Source organism: Camellia sinensis, chromosome 13, assembly GCF_055761805.1.
Source record: "Camellia sinensis isolate YWXY chromosome 13, ASM5576180v1, whole genome shotgun sequence".
Lineage (NCBI taxonomy): Eukaryota > Viridiplantae > Streptophyta > Magnoliopsida > Ericales > Theaceae > Camellia > Camellia sinensis.
This window is the reverse complement of record NC_138973.1, coordinates 94,822,979-94,841,579: the sequence shown is the minus strand read 5'-3', so window position 1 is coordinate 94,841,579 and position 18,601 is coordinate 94,822,979. Positions and strand designations below refer to the sequence as shown.

The following is an 18,601-nucleotide window of genomic DNA, read 5'->3' as shown; positions in this document are numbered from 1 at the left end:
TTGAAAATATAAATTGAAAACTGAAAACGGAATGAATACCAAACAGGCCCTTAATTTTTGATAACTTGATTTAGCGGGTAAAATTGAATGTATTACGTGATAATAAATTAAGTTCGTTTGATAATCATAATTTATATGATTTAAAAATTTAAGTATATTTTAAAATATATGCTAAAACTTAAGAAAATTTTAAATCATATGTTATTTACTTAATTCTGACTGAACTTATATATACAAAACATAATTATCGATACACACTATTATGAACTCACTACCATTATCATCACCACTATCATTATCACCGCCATCGTATCACTGCCACCACTATCACTACGGCGACCACCATCACCACTACCACCACCACCACCACTATGCCACCACCGCTGCCACACCACCACTATCACCACTACCATCATCATGCCACTGCTACTACTACCACTACAACTACCGCTATCGCTACCACCACAACCAACGCTACTGCTACTACCATCACCCTCACCATCACCAATATCACTACTGCTATCACCACCACCTTCATCACCATTACCACTATTGCCATAAGTATCACCGTTATTTTATTATCACTACGACTACGATTACCACCACCACCACCATCAACGCTACTGCTAGTGGCGACTTCATAAATTTATTTTAGAGTGTTCGTAGTGGGCACTCTAGGAATTTTTTTTAAAGGTAGACATTCAAAAAATTATTTTTTTTAGACTTTTAAAATCACATAAATAAATAAATAAAATAAAATTATAATATATTGATATCATTGTTTCAAAAAAAAAATGTAGATACAAAAATTTACATAAATATATTTTATTTTTATCACTAGCATGATAAAAAAAATGAAAAAAAAAAAACTCCTTTAATTCAAATTGAGATAAACTATAAAACTGTTAATCAATATTAACATTCAAGTGGTTCACTTGTTGATAATTGCAAAATCACACAACTGTGTCAAAGAAGTACTTTGCATAGGCTGAGGAAGCGAAGCTTCTACAACATGTTGTGTATGCACTTCATAAAGCATATATATTGATTAAATGGTTATGGGTTGGGTTGGGTGTACAAGAAAGTGGGCTGGCTTGAGCATTCAAGAAAGTGGGTTAGGTGTTCAACATAAAATTTTTGATTGAATTACACACATCTACTTTTTTTTTTTTTTTGGGTACATCGGAAATGAAAATCAAAACAAACAGACAAAACAAACAAACAAAAAGATAGCTAAGAGTCCCCAGAACGATGTCTGAGATAGCTCTGACCAACCATATCCGCAACTAATTGACCTCGGATTTCTTCAGGAGGATCTTCCATCACAACCAGCACTTCATTTTGATTGGCCCCCATTTTAGCAAGACCATCAGCACTCATATTGCCCTCCCTCTTGACATGTTGAATCGAAAAGCCACATCTTCGAATGAGAGACTTGGAATCCTCCACTAAACTTCTCAGAGGAGAAAAAACCTCAACGTTTCCCTTTAGCATATCAATAGCATATTGGGAATCTGACTCGATGCTAAGATCCTTATAGCCTTTCTCGAAGGCTATCGTCAAACCCCTGTATAGAGCCCAAATCTCCGCTTCAATACAGGTACAATTTGTGAGCTTTCCGACATAACCACAAAGCCACATGCCTCTCTCGTCACGGATGAGGCCCCCAAAGCCACCGTCACCTGGATCTCATTTCGAGCTACCATCTGTGTTCAACTTTAATTTACCTGGAAGAGGAAGAGACCAACTAATTAGCTCATTATCCAAAATGGTGACAATAGACATATTAAAAGCATCTTTAATATCAGTAGCATATCTATGTATAAGGTAAAGACTATGCTGCCAAGGCAAATCAACATTTTCAAAAATATGAAGATTTCTATTTTTCCAAATCTGCCATAAAGAGGTAACAAAAAGTGTGGGTTCAATGAAAGGATGAGATTTTGACTTTAAAGAAGACTCCACGCAAATTTTAAAAGATAAATTCCTGCAATTAAACATCCAAGAAACACAATTCAAACCCGTCCAGATAGATGTAGCTTTGGGACAGTTTCTGAAGATATGGTTTAAGTCTTCAACCTGCACACCACAACTATTACACGTAGCAGAATTTGACAATCCTCTTGTAACTCCTAGGCTGTTCGTTAGCAACTTCTCATGAAGTGCCAACCAAACAAAGCCTTTGAGTTTTGGGGGGATTTTCAATTTCCATAACCATAGCCAATTCCCAGATTCCACACTCGAATCAGTCACCAATTCATAGGCCATAGCAGTACTGAACTCACCACACCTCGAGCCATTCCAATGTGGTATATCTGGGTAAGTTACAAACCTAGGAAGCTGAATCCTCGAAACAAGATCCCAAGCTTCCCTAGGTAACTTAACAGATATAACACCCATATCCCAACTACCCTCATCATCCAAGAGAGTATTCACCTTCTCTAAGCTAATGAGGTGAGAGTTAGGAAATAAGGAGGCCAAACTACACTCCCCACACCACCAATCAAACCAAATGGAGACGGTATTACCATTGCCAATACACCATTTGCTACCCTTTACAAGGATATCACGAGTATTAAGAATTTCTCTCTAGGTGAGATAAGCTTTTCTCTTACTAGAATAGTTGAGAAGGGAGTCCCCGTGAAGGTATTTATCTTTAAGAACTCTAGCCCATAAACAAGACTCCCCGGAAAGGAGTTTCCAACCCAGTTTAGAGAGTAAAGCAAGGTTATTATCCTTGGCCTTCCGAATGCCAAGACCACCCAATTTCTTACTATTACACACAGTGGCCCAATTCACTAAATGAATCTTTTTGGAGGTGCCCACATCACCCTATAAAAAATTCCTGTTCAGACGATTCATATCCTTACACACATTCACAGGTAAGTCCATAGTTTGCATCACATACGCCGGGAGGGCTGAGGTAACCGAATTAATGAGGGTGGCCCTCCCTGCAATAGATAACATATTTTCTTTCCAACCACTCAATTTGTTTTGAAGTTTCTCAAAAATGGAAGTAAAGTGAGCCCTGCTCACTCTGTTATGGAGCAGTGGGATACCAAGGTACTTACCCAAATCATGAGTAAGGGGTATACCACAATTGCTACTAAAACTCCTGGCCTTTGAGATAGACACATTAGGAGAAATGAACAACTTAGACTTAGCAAAATTAATATGCAAACCGGAACAATTACTGAATTGATTTAAAACATCCATAATGGTGTCACAATTCCTAGAATCTGCCTTGGCAAAGAGGAGAAGATCATTCGCAAAAAATAAATGTGAAATAGCAGGGCCCCTAGCAGAAGCCTTGGTACCCTTCCATTCCCCACTGCCAACTTTCAAAGTAATCAAATTAGACAATCTTTCCATACATAGAACAAACAAATAAGGGGATAAGGGATCTCCTTGTCGGAGACCCTTCTTGAGATGAAACTCACGGACTGTTTCCCCATTCCATAACACAGAGGAATTAACCTTAGTAACACAATTCATGATAAGCTCAATCCAATGGGGGTTAAGATTAAAATCAACTAATGTATCGTGAAGAAAAGACCAAGAGACATTATCATAAGCTTTTTCAAGATCAATTTTGAAAATCATATCACCTTGTTTGCCTTTTTTGAATCTTAGAGTGTGGATGATCTCTTGGGCGATAATAATATTATCACTGGTAGTCCTCCCTGGGATAAAGCTACTCTGGTTTAGGCTAATCACATTCACAAGGAGGTGTCTAAGTCTACTCACCAAGGTTTTAGAAAGAGTATTATAAAGGACATTGCACAAACTGATGGGCCTAAACTGTTTAATGGATTCGGGATTGTCTACTTTTGAGATGAGAGTGATAAGTGTTTTGTTAATATCTGGGGGGGATATCTCTCGAGTTAAAACAAGATTTAACAAAATTACAAACAGAAGAACCCACAATGTCCTAATAAGAATGATAGAAAAGAGATTGTATACCATCGCAACCGGGGGCCTTAAAGGCTTTAATAGACTTCATAGCTGACCAAATTTCCAAGTTGGTAACAGGTCTACCCAACTCAGCATTATCATCCATAGTGAATTTAGAGAGCAGCTCATGCTCCCATCTAATACCAGTGACCTCAGGTAAGGTAGTGAACAACTCCTCAAAATAGTTACCCACGTGAGTTTTCAAATCAGTTGGTTCAGAAATCCAGTTGCCACTAAAGTCTTTCAAAGTGATAACCCGAGAATGCCTTCTTTTAGCCAAAGTAGAAATATGAAAAAATCTAGTATTTCTTTCACCCAAAGAGATCCAGTTAGACCGAGATTTTTGAAACCAAAAATTTCCTCTTGGTACAGAATATTATTGTAATCTTTAATCAACTCTTTTTCTAAACCAAACAAATTATGAGAGAATTTTTGGGATTGGGCCTTTTGAATGCCTTCAATTCTACCCAGAAGCCAACGTTTGTTTCGAAAAATATTACCAAAAACATTTTTATTCCAATGAGAAGCTTTATCAGTAACAGAGGTAATGACTTCAAGGATTGAGTTGTTGGTTTCATCCCAAGAATCTTTAACCAAATTTTCAAAATCAGGGTTTACAAACCAGGCAGCTTCCATTCTAAAAGGACGCAGAAAAGGGGCAGAATGTTGCATACCTTCAGTGTAGATAATCATTGGAGCATGATCGGAGTAAGTTCTTAGAAGATTTCGCACTGCCCCTTCTTGAAATTGCAATCTCCATTCCGAGTACAAATAGCTCGGTCAAGTCTTTCAAGTGTATTAGCCATACCCTACCTCCCATTGGACCAAGTCAGAACCCCAAGTCCATGAGCTTACATCTATTTAGCCTGGCCTGGAATTTACAGGTTCTCACCTGATCCTGGTTTGTAGAGAAGTTGCGTTTTTCATTCAGGTTCGCGAAGTCATTGAAGTCACCCGCCACAAGCCATGGTTCAGAAATATTATCAGCCGTGGACTCTAGATTATTCCAAAGAGCATCTCGGGATCGCGGGTTAGGGCTAGCGTAAACAGCCGAAAGGATCCAATCTTGAAAGTTATCTCGTTTGATCTTAGCGTGAATCACCTGCAGGTTTGCATCTAAGGCCATAACAGTAGCTTTAAAAGGGTCCCACAACACCCAAATACCACCACACTTGCCCACAGGGTCAACATGCGTAGAGGCTGTGAATCCCAGCTTGTTGAAAAAGAGCCCCATTGGGCTAAGTTGGATTTTAGTTTCCATGAGAACCACAATAGATGGTTTATGGTTTGAGATAATCTCACGCAAATTGCGTTTGAACACCTTGTTCCCAGCACCTCTATAGTTCCATACAAGTAACTTCATGGATGATGATTTTGGAAAATTAGGTAAAGGGCAAAAATCAGGAGTCCCCAAAATTTTCCTTACCTGAATGCAATCGTTCACCATGGCCCTTGTTGAGCCGATCTTGAGGCTGTGAGTTTGGGAGCCATAACTCTCCATGTTCAGCTCTATTAAGACTCGGGCTTCCTCTATCCACCACTCTGAGACGATTAGGTGAATAGCTTCTATCTCGGGATCTATTGCTATGTACATCTGGTTGCAGGTGATCTTGTGGTGAAGCACTTCTGGAATCTCCATCTACTAAAGGTTAAAATGAGTGAGGAGAGGGTGTGGGTTGCTCCACGGAGAGGGGAAGGGATGAAGTAGATATAATCGATTCAGAGTTTGAAATAAGAGGGGGACGCTCATTCTGAATATCAACACAACACTGCTGGTTTGGAAACTCACCTGCCTTGTATACATCGACATTAGACCAATCTATCCTCATCTCTTGGGTTCCACAATACTCTTTCTGAATAGGTGTAGAGGTAGCATCCTCAGATTTCTTTACAGAAGGCTGTAAGCATCCAAATGGGGTTGATGTGATTAGACTAGGGGATTCAGTGGTTGAACAGGGAACATCACGTGAGCTGCTAGCAGTAAAGGTGTTTTTATGGCCACTGGTTTTAAAAGTTGTTTTATGGTTCGGGTTATGAGAATTCTTATAGGGTTGGGCTGAGGTTGATGGATTTCTCCAATGGGCTTTCTGAGAATGTGGGCTTGTGGTTCTATTCGACACAATGTTAGTGGCCTTTAAAACGGGTCCACTCTTATTGCCTTGGTGAATAATTCTCTTTCCCTTTCGATCTACAAGCATCCATGGCCCATAACTACTGTTGCCTGCGTCAACATGCCCATGTGGTTCCGAATTAGACTGAGAAGTGCCATTATGGCCTACTACCTCATCACCAACGGTCGGAATCAGATTGGCAGCAACTCCGGTGGAGGCTAGATTTGCAACCATGGCCGGTTTCTCGTTACACCATTCCCGCCGATGGCCTTCCCTGCCACAATTAAAACAAAAAGTATGTAAATGTTCGTATTCAATAGAATAGTTATACTTACCAATAGCAAAACACGAGAGCAGAGGCTTCTTGAGGTCCATCTCAATACACACACACGCATATTTGCCCCTAGTCGAAGTAGCTGTATTCAGGTTGATTTTCAGAGGTTTACCCAAGGCCTTGGCAATATGAAAAATAACTTTTTCGTTGTAGTACTCTATCGACAATTGGGGAAATCTAACCCACAGGGCTGTTTTCACCTCCTCAGCCGCCGCCGGTTTAAAATCGTGTTACCATTTACGAACTGTGAGATAGTGGTCAAGAACAATCCAAGGACCCCTTGTATAAACATACGCACAGTCCTCTTTCATTTGGAATTTAATGAGGAAAAAACCTGAGTCAAGATCAATGGCTTCGAAGTCACCTTGGAGGTCCTAAAGTTTGCGAATCTTTGTCATTAGAAGTCTATAGCCCACCCTCTTCCCCAATAGCTTGATAATTAAGCAATCCTTCCATGGCCTTCTAATTTTAGCCAACAATTTCTTAGGTAGTGAGATCCTGGGAATGCCCTGCACTTCTGTTACCGATGACTCCGCTTCGTCGATCTCATCACCATCATCTTCAAACTCATCATCTGTGGAAAGATCGTCCAGATTATCATCAAAGGGTCTCTCATTCGAACTTTGAGCAGTGAGAGCATCCTCGAAGGATTTGGGTATGGAATCTCGTACTACTTTTGCAACTAGACTAGGTATCTCTGTTTGAACTATAGCGAGTTTAACCTAGGTCTCCGCCGACGGGTTATCAAGCATGGTGTCATCGTCTTCGACGTTTGCACCCTTAATCTTCTTAGTGCTCCGGATTAGGTGATCGGTTTCCTCAAAGGATTTGCCTCCATTGTTACCGTTGGCCTTATCTAAACTCAGAAGGTTCGAAGACAGAGAGTTTCTAGAGAGAGAATCCATGTGGTTCCCTACTGAGAATGTTCCTCCACCCACTCTTTCAAAAGCAAGCTTGCGAAGACACATCTACTATCTATTACTATTATATAAGTGTAAAAAGCCAACCATATTTTCTACTCTATTTAATTCTTTTTTTACCCTCTCAAATCTATTATATTTTCTAAAAGTTATGAAGAGTCTTATATAAACCAATTATTTCTTATTTTATTTTATTTTTTTGGAGTTGAACAACAAAAAAATGATATATCTAGTTCCAAGGGTCTTATATAAATATAAACAAACCATCTCCCTTCTTATCAAAAAGTAAAAAATAAAAAATCGTCTCTCTACTTGTTATATTGATGCCGATTGAAGAACAAAAAACAATAACTCTTTCTTATTTTCTATGCCTATCATATATATATATATATATTAAAAGTAATATTTTTTTTCATGCTTATGTGACACATCATAAGACCTTACTTTTTTTTCTAAGAGAGCCATGTCAGTGTGTATTTCTTAATTACATATACAGTTTTACACAAACTCAAACTGTAAGGCCACAACTTTTATTACTCGGATAATGTTACATTTTTCCTTTAAATCAGTCTATTTCAATAATAATAAACATTAATGATATTTAAGAAGAAATAAATTACAATGTTTTGTCTCGCGTACAAGTAATGAAATACAATCAATTACAAAATAACAAAATATATAAAAGGGATTAACCCTTTTTCACAACACATTGGCATTCCGCCTGCATTTAAAAGGCCTCATGGCCAATGATTAATAGACTTCAAGTCTCGAGCAACTCTTCACTCCATATCTGAAAAATGATTAGCAACGTGGGATGAAAATAAATGTCAAGTAGGAATCCCAATAATCCTAAACAATAGTAACATATAGATAGTTATGATCATGAATGCTCCACATATATATATATATATATATGAGATGTGACATTTCATACATCAAAAGATACTTACATAAATATAATTTTTCAAAAGATCCTTTTTAACATAACAAAAAACAAAGAGCAGTTCTTACCTTTCAAAAAAATTTCATTTCATTTAAAGAAATCTCAACCATTCATCATATTATCACGATCTTCTAAGATCGATCTAAACAATATACTCATCATACATTCCAACTCATTATGGCTACAAGGACAATTACTATATATTATGGTCTTAAGCACAAGTGTAAAATGAACGTTCACAAATACACATATATAAGCATCAATAGACATGTCAACACGCATTATCATATTTTACCGATCAGAAGCACATAAAGGCAATAATGCATCCCATCTCATCACAACATGAATATGAAGATACACTATGCGTAATTAACACATAATGAACCTTAGCTTCGTGAAGCCTTAACCACCAATACCTACTTTACCAGGCGCAAGCCGGAGGGGAGAAGGACCCATTTCAAAGTGCCAAACTTTACCGGACCTCGAACCAATGGAGAGAGGAATCCGTTCACACTTTATTGGCCGCGAACTAGAGGGGAGAGGAATCCATGTCAAAGCACCAAATTTTACCAGGGCACAAATCCGAAAGGGAGAGGAACACATATCAATGTGCACTTTTATTCAACTCAACAATTGGCACATTATTCCAAGTTTCACAAATTATTCAACAACATCAATACCATTATCTACCTATGGCCAAGGACACAACCTCATAAACAACAAGTAACAAGTCCATGAATTCAATTTCATCCTTGTGATTTAGATTTTATTAACATTTATACGTTACATAACTTTCATCTTTCAACTCCAATTAATTCAACTTCCAATTCACGTTGTTTTCAAAACTCATAATTAATGTCTCTTCCATCACTACCATCCCATCTTTATGATTAAATTCAAAATATTCAAATTTGGTTCAACAAGTAGTAATTCGTCACAAATACAATTATTCACTTGTTTTAAAGAACAAAAAATAGTCAGCTCCTCTTACTTCTCATTTCACAAAATTATATAAATGCTTATTGATTTCCAAAATTTATTTTCTCTTCTTTTCAAACTACCCACAACAAATCATCACATATTTCTCATTAATTATCAAAACTCTACTAGTAATTTATTTTCATAATCCAACATATATGTAACACAAATTAATCTCATCTCTCAAACAAATAAATAACCAAAGGATTTAGGGCTTTTCATCACAATCCTCATAAATGAGGTTAACTAATCCAAAAATCTTTCATACGCACAACATTTACCAACACCTTTTTTATTTCTCCAAAATTTTGATTTTTTGACAATTATTACAATTTAACAATTATAAAACCACAGATAACAATTAACACAAATTCAATTTGATGATGACTTTCTTTATTTTCTTACATACGCAATATCACATTTGTAATACACAATACCCTATATGGTTCAAATAAAATCAAATAATCAATTTTTCCCTCTTTCTCATAACTATAAACAATTAATTAGGGTTTTTTTTACTCTAATCCTTTTAAACATTTTCCTCAAACATACAATCTCATATATTGACAATAAAACACAATATTTAACTCTAGATCATAAAATCTTAACCCTTATCACATACTTTTCAAAAATACCCAACAAATCAAGTTTTTAATGCAATAAAAACTACCACATGTCTATCTATAACGAGGTAATGAAAAGGAGTAAGGAAGTCCCTATCTCAAAGAGAAAAGAGAAGAAAACTCTGAAAATCAACTTCGCCAAAATTTAATCTCTACCGATCAAAACGTAGACCTCGAGACACTCGCCATTTTTGTATAAGGATCTAGTATCAAAATCTTGCTTGATCTTTGTAGATAGAAGAAAAAATAAAATTTGGTGAGAGTATAAAGAGAAGTGAGAGAAAACAGAATTTAGAGAGAGAAAGAGAGAGAGAGAGAGAGAGAGAGAGAGAGAGAGAGAGAGACTGAGACTGAGACTGATGAGAAATTATCAAAAAGAGATGGATTTGATTTGAGTAAAAAGGGCACAAAAATCAATGTTTGGATGTGCAAAATCTACTCGTGCAGATTTTAAAACCGCTTGTGCAAATCAACTTAGGGAAAAATGGCTTTCTCGTGAAATTCGCTTGTGCATAATTCAAATTTCTGCTCGTGCGGATTTGACAGATAGATTGGGCTGGGTGACTTTAAACAGGCATATCTCCCTTGTCTAGAAACGGAATATGGTCAATTTTGTGTCTAAATTGAAGCCCAGGAAATAATCTTTCCAAGGGTTCTAGCCTCACATCAAGATTCAAAATTTGGAGAAATAAAAAGGTAAAAGAGTGAACACTACTCAAAATAAAAAATTCAAATTTGGCATTATTGGTCTAATCTTTGCCCAACCAACATGTTAACTCATCAATCAAGACTCCAAACAATGAGGGGAATGTCCCAATTATAATAACTAAAAGGTTAAATGCAACCCACAACTTTTGAAAAGTCCAAAAAAAATAAATTGTAAGTATAAAGTAACGGTTACCACTTAACATAAATAAGTCGAGTCTAAGACACAGGACACTACAACCACCCCTTAGGAAATGTCATCCTCAAAATTGAAGTTACTTGAAGATTCAAACAAAAATAAAAAATCAAAGACAAAGGATGAGAAGTGCCAACTCAAGTTTTAAACCAATATACGGAATAGCCTCCTGAATCCCAATTTCCCATCTCGATTTTTCCCACCTCGATGCCCCAAGGACACTTGACTACCAAGGGTAACACAAACAAGATATGATAAGTCGTCATCGACTCCTCCACTACGATCCAGGAGAGTTTGGTTAAACAAAATGAAAAGGTTTAGTCATGAAATTCTCGACAATCCACAAGACTCATCGGGTTTTTATGAGACAAAATTAAAACACAGGTTTCTAGCGCACACCACAGTTACAATTTTTCCTCTGTTACACACATTGTGAAAAGACTATTGGTAGGTCAATAACTCAACTTAAGAATGATCTCACGCTCAAGCCACTAAGGTTCTGAATCAGTTCTTACAATAATAATAATAATAATAATAATAATAATAATAAAACAAAAAGAGAAAATTAAATATATGAGTTACACTCATGATATGTGGCCCATGAGGACGACTCCCCGGCATAACAAGTCTCAAAGATCTCAAAGATAACAGTCTACCCTGAACTAGATACACAAAACGATACAAGTATCTGACATTTACATTGTGTGAGTGATTTTCCGATCACATTGCCAACTTAGTATTCAGCTGGAGAGTACTGGTAGAATAGATAACACCTGGTTGACTTGCAACAGAAAAAGAAGATTCCGGCGGTGGTTCGTCCACTCAGGGGCACTCCGACGATCAAGTTAGTATATCTCTCAAAGATAATCAATAGTGCTAAACTCACTGTTCAGAATATGAATTGCGTACCTTAGACCCATCGGGGGTGCCTTTCTTTTATAGTTAACTCAATCCTAGTCCCTATAGAAGCCTAGCTTTAATAGATTTCTGCTCAGTGTTTATCCTAGATTCTCCAAGAGATAAAGATAAACTCCCTAAGAGTGTTATCCTTATCCATGCTAAAGTCCTTTCTCATTCTAGGACTCTTGTCCTTTATCCGCTTATCTCAGATTTCGATATCTTCGGAGATAACCTCGGCCTAACCGTGATCACCTCGGCGTCACAACCTGGACACGTGGCACCTCGGCTGACACGTCGGCGTCACCTTGGCCACGTGTTGGGACTCAGAAAATATATCCCCACAACTGCCCCCTAGGTTCTATTACCTCGGTATTCTGAGGCGATGGAACCTATACCAGAACTTCCTGCCAATACATCGGTTTAAAGTCTCTCAGCCAAGATCATCATATAGGCCGACATGTCTCTTTAAGGTTTAAAGTTTCCAAGATCTCTTTCACGCGTATGAGCTGTCATGCAAAATAACTTAACCATTTCAGCCATGCGTCTTCCTTTAACTGGATCGTACTCTGTACGCGCTTGTAAGTCGTCTCGTGCCTACATGCACCGTTTGACAAATCCATTTTTCTAGGCTCATCAATTCCTTTTTGCCGCCTCTTCACGTTTTGACAAAACTTGTTTCTTTCCCCCGTCTTTCCACTTTACATCGTTTTAGAAGCTCTCTCTCTCTCTCTAACATTTTCAAATCTTCCATTGTTCCAAGCTTTCAAGCTCTGTTACCACCGTTGTTCACCTCCTCCGGTGAGACTCTTGCTATTCTTCCCCGCTGCTGCCGTTCGTCTAACTTCGGCGAACTTCAACATCGGCTTCCTTTTTTCTGGTAAGTCACCGTTCCTCCTGGTTTCAGTTTCTTGTTGCTTTTCAAGAAGTTTCATTTCATTTATCTGTTGTTGTCTTACTCAAGTATTTGATTTATGAATCACGCATCTGAATGCGTTTGTTTCATGATTTTGCTCTTGCCCATGTCTTGAATACACGCACTGCTCACAACTTTTCTGCACTTTTGCCACTGTTCTTGACCTTATACCCTTTACAATGTTCTTGATAGTCCATCTTTATTCTTGATTTTGAAGCACATTCTTGCTTTTCTGTTTTCCAGATTCGTGCCTTCAATCTTCGTTTCCATAGATCTAGGTTTGGGATTTGTTTGTAGAACCCATGATTTTTTAGGAAAAACTGAAACTATTTCCACAAATTCTTACCCAACAAATTTTTAGGTTTTTGCCGAGGTCCCAATAACCCTTTTAAAACACCTTCATTCTGAAACCTAGTTCCACCTAGTTAGGCCGATATCATGCGTATGTGGAAACATAGTGTAGACACCCCGACCAAGTTAGATCACTTTAGGCATGAGTTTGACATCCCTGTCGACGTCCATCTGAGGTTGGCTGGGGAGGAAGACTCTATTATGCCCACAGCTGAGTCCATGCCCTTTCCTGTTGTAGCTTTCATCGAGTGCGGACTTCGGCTCCCACTCAATATCCTTTTTCATGAGATCATCCATTATTATAAGTTGAACCCAATGCAACTTGCCATCAACTCCTACCGAGTCATTAATGGCATCATAGCCTTAGCCAAACAAGAAAACGTTAGGATTACCTTAGCCGATATCCAGTATTGCAACACCATGTGTGGCCTCAAAAAAGACACGGGCTACATTTACTACCTCAAGCCAAGATCCATAGAATACAAAATCGTAGCTGACCTCCCAGACTCCAACAAGGGAGCTAGAGACGATTACTTCATTACCTCGGGGAACTGGGAGTTCGCTCCAGATGAGGACCTCCTCCTTTACCCTCTTCCTCGAACAGTTTTTGTAGAGGGCAATGGTACGGGCCCTGTGTCCATATTTAACTTGTTTGTTTTAAAGTCTTCAATACTTTATTTGTTTCTAATATCTGCTTTTCTTGCAGCTCTTCCTCAGCCACCGAAGGGCTTCTGTCAGTCTTTCTTTCCCAGCAAAGGCTTGAGGAAACTGTTAGATTTGACAGTCCTCAAACAGAAGGCCCCTCTTCTACTTAATTTCATTCCTACCTACAAGTTAGCTCTTCCCGACGTCCCCAGGAAGAAGAAGAAAAGCCTTTCTCTGCCTTCCGCTACAACTCCTCAAGCTGCCTCCACATCTCGTCCAGATCAAGGATCAATTCTGACCCAACAGATTAGCCGTCAACCTTGGCTCCATATTTGATCCTGCCATCTCAACGCCATCGTCGGCGACGAACGGTTTTTGCTGCTGAAATTGGCTGTCAAAAAACAGTCGCTAAGGATCTTTTGGCCAACATTCCTGATTCTGTTGATGCTCAATCAGCGCCAACCCAGCCAAAGCCGAAGACAAAAAGGATCAAGAAGGCTCAGCCAAAGGCAAAGGTGACTCAAATTGACACCGAAGATACTTTGCCGATCTGGAAATTAGCTTCGAGCGAGAGAACTACATCTGCTGCCGAGAAGAGGCCAGCCGAGGCCCAACCATCTGAATCCCCAAAATCAAAGAGGCCGAGGTCATCCGCTACAACCACATCGAGGTCTCGAAAGCAGGATTCCCCCTGGGCTTCCCAAATCACATTGGAGGATAAGCCAGTTAGGGCTAACGACAGCACTGATGACATTAATGTTGGCGTTGCCCTTAGTACTGCTTTGCTTCTTCCCGGCGATCTCAACCGAAACGCCGAGTTGAGTGAATATGAAAACTATGCTCTGATGCTCCAACGCTTTGTCCAAGTAAGTGTCTTTATTTGGTCATTTTGCTTTCTTTCTTGTACTTAGAAAATTTTCTAATAACTTTTGTCTTGTTCACTTTTAGGTCATCCAGCATGCTCATTTCTTCTCAATACAATCTTTTGAGAACCGAAAAGAACTGGCCGATAAAAAGAGAGAAGTTGTTAGTCTGCAAAAGACTAATAAAAGCTTGCAATCCAAGATGAAGACCTTGGAGGATCAAGCCGAGGCTGCTATCAAGGCCCAAAATGTCGCCGAAGAAAAAACAGAATCCGCCGAGGCCATTAAGAAGGTTCTTGAGGCCGAAAAGAGAGAGGCCGAAGAAAAGATGACCCAGGCCCAGAAGGAACTTCAAGAAGCCTTGGCCACAAAAGAGGCCAAAGTCAAGGCCGCCGATGAGAAGGGCTATAACGAGGGGGTGGCCGATGTCACGGCAGACTATGAAAAGTAGGTGAAGCAGGCATGCAACAAGGGTTTCACCCTTGGTTGGATGTCTCTTCTAAAAAAACTTGAAGTACCCGAGGACTTGCCCCTCAGGAACGCCGACGTCATTCCTCTTCCATTCCCTCTAACTCCAAGTCAATCCGACAACGAATCTGAGTCTGAGGAGGAAACCTTGGTGAGGAAAGCAAAGGAGGCTGTTGGGACCAAGTCCCCTTCTCTGAATGATCAAGTCCTAGACTTGACTCAAGATGAGGAGGGTGAGGAAGTCCCCAAGGATGCCACTCCTGAGAAGGCGTCATCGGACGCGCCCCTTGCCGACAAGAACCTCGATCTAACCCTTCAAGAAATTGACGCTGAGCTTGCGGCTGAGAAGGCTGCCGAGATGTTTTCTCAACAGTCCTCCAAAGTCCAAACCCAGCCTACTAATGATGCTGAAAAATCTTAATTTTATGTTTTTCTTTTTCTTCTGTGCTCTGTACTTTTGCCTTTCTTTTGAAACAGTGTAAGCTCTTCATATGGCCGAAGTGCCTTCTTATAAATACAACTTCTTTGTTTTGAACGTTTGTATTTTTGCCTTCTCTTTACTACTTTTGTATGATTCCATACTTAGAATATTTTGCATATTTTTAATATACACTTCAATCTTGTGCAACCTTCTCGGGGTGACACACCTCGGTTATACAAACTGATGATTTACCTCGGCAAGTACCCAAGTATCTTTTCTTGGTACAACCTTGGTTTTACTTGTAAAAAATTTTCATAGAGTTTTAACAAGTGTTTAACCTTGGTTTAACTTTAACTTGTAAACTTTTTAAGTTTCAACAAGTGTTAAACGTGATCTCGGTTTAACTTCAACTTGTAAACTTTTCTCAAGTTTCAACAAGTGTTAAATATCATCTCGGTTTAATTTCAACTTGTAAACTTTTCACAAGTTTCAACAAGTGTTAAACATCGTCTCGATTTAATTTCAACTTGTAAACTTTTCTTAAGTTTCAACAAGTGTTAAATATCATCTCGGTTTAACTTTAACTTGTAAACTTTTCTCAAGTTTCAACAAGTGTTAAGCATCATCTCGGTTTATGTCTCAGTTTAACTTCAACTTGTAAACTTTTCTCAAGTTTCAACAAGTATTAAACATCATCTCGGTTTAACTTTAACTTGTAAACTTTTCTCAAGTTTCAACAAGTGTTAAACATCATCTCAGTTTAACTTCAACTTGTAAACTTTTCTCAAGTTTCAACAAGTGTTAGAACCGTTTTCCAACTCTCTGCCCCCTAATGTGAACTTAAGTTCCACTTGGGTTCTACGTATGTATTTTAGAAACATCGACAAGTATCTTATCAGTCATAAATGTATAAGAATTCTGCTAAAATTTTATTCATTACGTCGGCAAAAAACAGGGAAAATCTAATGATAGAAAAACTTCAAATTACAAGTATTCCAGGGTCTTGGAAACTCTTTGCCCTCATTATCTTCAAGCCGATATGCCCTATTGCCCAATATCGAAGTGATTCTGTAGGGTCCTTCCCAATTTGGGCCAAGCTTGCCCTCCTTGGGATCCTTCTTGTTGCCGACGACTTTTCTCAAGACTAGGTCGCCGACTTGGAACTCCCTTGGGTTAACCTTTTTATTGTAAGCCCTGGCAAGCTGCTGCTGGTATGCTGCTAGCTGAATTGCAGCTCTCTCCCTTCTTTCTTCTAGTAGATCCAGGTCTCGGGCTAAGAGTACATGATTAGTTCCGTTCTCTACTCCCTGGGTTCTGATCCCTGGTATGCCGACCTCCAGTGGAATGATAGCTTCTGTGCCATAGGCCATGGCAAAAGGGGATTCCCCTGTTGATCTTCTCGGCGTAGTACGATATGCCCAAAGTACACTTGGCAGTTCATCCACCCATTTTCCCTTTGCTGCTTGCAACCTCTTCTTAATCCCATCCAAGATGACTTTGTTGGATGCTTTTGCTTGTCTATTGCTCTGAGGAAAACTCGGGATAGAAAAGTAATTCTTGATTTTGAACTTTGCACAGAAGCTCTTGATTAGCTTACTGTCAAACTATGTTCCATTGTCAGCAACTATTTCTTTCGGAATCCCAAATCTAGTGATGATGTTCCTCCATAAGAAGTTCTTCATGTCCACATCTCGGATCTTGGCTAGGGGTTCAGCTTCTATCCACTTGGTGAAGTAATCTATTGCTACCAGCAGGTACTTCCTTTGTCCAGTTGGAGAGTACTGGCAGAATAGATGACACCTAGTTGACCTGCAACAGAAAGAGAAGATTTCGGCGGTGGTTCGTCCACCTGGGGGCACTTTGATGATCAAGTCAGTATATCTCTCAAAGATAATCAATAGTGCTAAACTCACTGTTCAAAATATAAATTGCGTACCTTAGACCCATCGGGGGTGCGTTTCTTTTGTAGTTAACTCAATCCTAGTCCATATAGAAGCCTAGCTTCAATAGACTTCTGCTCAGTGCTTATCCTGGACTCTCCAAGAGATAAAGATAAACCCTCTAAGAGTGTATCCTTATCCATGCTAAAGTCCTTCCTCATTCTAGGACTCTTGTCCTTTATCCGCTTATCTCGGATTCCGATATCTTCGGAGATAACCTCGGCGTAACCGAGATCACCTCGGCGTCACCTTGGCCACGTGTTGGGACTCAAAAAATATATCCCCACATACATTATTACTTGACCAAGAACAAGTGCACAACTACAAACTAGAAATTCAAGTTTAGTTCATTACACAACATTACAAATTAAGGAATTGATCACACGTCTCATGTTATAAAAAAACAAATTCCTCATTTCCCTTGAAAATTTTCTTTTCTTTCATACTAAATTTCTTAAAAGGGAACCCAAACTCACACTTAGTATAATAAAATGATTTTTCCCATTTCTGAGTACAATTCATTAGTTTTGTGTGTGTTTTCCAAAAACAAACAAATGTGTTTACAAAAATGATATTTTCAATCTCAACATTGCCATTCAAGACCATAACACTAGGAAACTCTTTTCCTTAACATAATAACTGGTGAACCTTATTGTCACCTAACAATACCCATCACTACTACAATGATGTCACAACTCAATAATAACATTTTTATTTTGTTTATAATAACAATTCATAGAATTAACGTGCTAATAAAAGATAGTGAACATACAACTTGAATTTTTTTTTTTTTTTTTGGGGGGGAGTTTCATTTCTCCACAACTACCATCGCAATTTATTAATCATATAATTGCGCAAGTGCGTTCCACCATATTACCTCAACTCAAGGGATTTTCTCACAAACAAAGCAACACATAATATGGTATACTCACATAAGCGAGACTCAACGTTCTCAAGTGTAACCCAATGTACTTCTCTCCTTTATGACCTAATACTCAAGCTAAGGTAGCTCTCGAGATGACCACATGTCTATCAATTTTGGAGACCAACCAACCAACTCAACCATCCTCAATGTTTGACGTCAAACACTGACATTCACCCGACGCCATTCACCCCTACTTGGGTTTCAACACATATTCTCACACCTCCTTTGAGTCCAAGCTAGACTCTTCGAGGCAAAGCTCACTATGGCCGCCTTCTTCTAACATTCCTCCTAAAGACTCATTACACAATTCTCATTCCCAAGTTAATTCATTATACGCTAATGCCCACAACACAATTAAACACCTCATATCACCCACAAGGGGACCGACAAGGTTAACAGCGAGCTTGCTAA

The 18,601-nt window shown here is 38.8% G+C and overlaps 1 protein-coding gene across 1 annotated transcript; it reads right to left on the bottom strand.

Annotated features, from left to right (window-relative positions):
• Positions 1 to 260: 260 nt before the first annotated feature.
• On the bottom strand, positions 261 to 4,590 carry LOC145805568 (uncharacterized). The gene is made up of 7 exons (XM_082900729.1): positions 4,325 to 4,590; positions 3,964 to 4,220; positions 3,072 to 3,533; positions 2,080 to 2,441; positions 1,728 to 1,839; positions 1,272 to 1,682; positions 261 to 532 (listed from the first exon to the last, which is right to left on the bottom strand). The coding sequence occupies exons 1-7, from the start codon at positions 4,588 to 4,590 to the stop codon at positions 261 to 263; spliced, it is 2,142 nt and encodes a 713-aa protein (XP_082756855.1).
• Positions 4,591 to 18,601: the final 14,011 nt, after the last annotated feature.

What these genes read in the sequence shown, in the direction of transcription:
- LOC145805568 (XM_082900729.1), bottom strand. Translation starts at nt 4,590, where the DNA reads ATGGAAGCTGCCTGGTTTGTAAACCCTGATTTTGAAAATTTGGTTAAA. An exon ending in ACCCCTTACTCATGATTTGG is followed by an intron (nt 2,442 to 3,071) that starts GTAAGTACCTTG and finishes TCATTAGCTTAG; the next exon opens with AGAAGGTGAATACTCTCTTG. An exon ending in TTGGTCTCTTCCTCTTCCAG is followed by an intron (nt 1,683 to 1,727) that starts GTAAATTAAAGT and finishes AATGAGATCCAG; the next exon opens with GTGACGGTGGCTTTGGGGGC.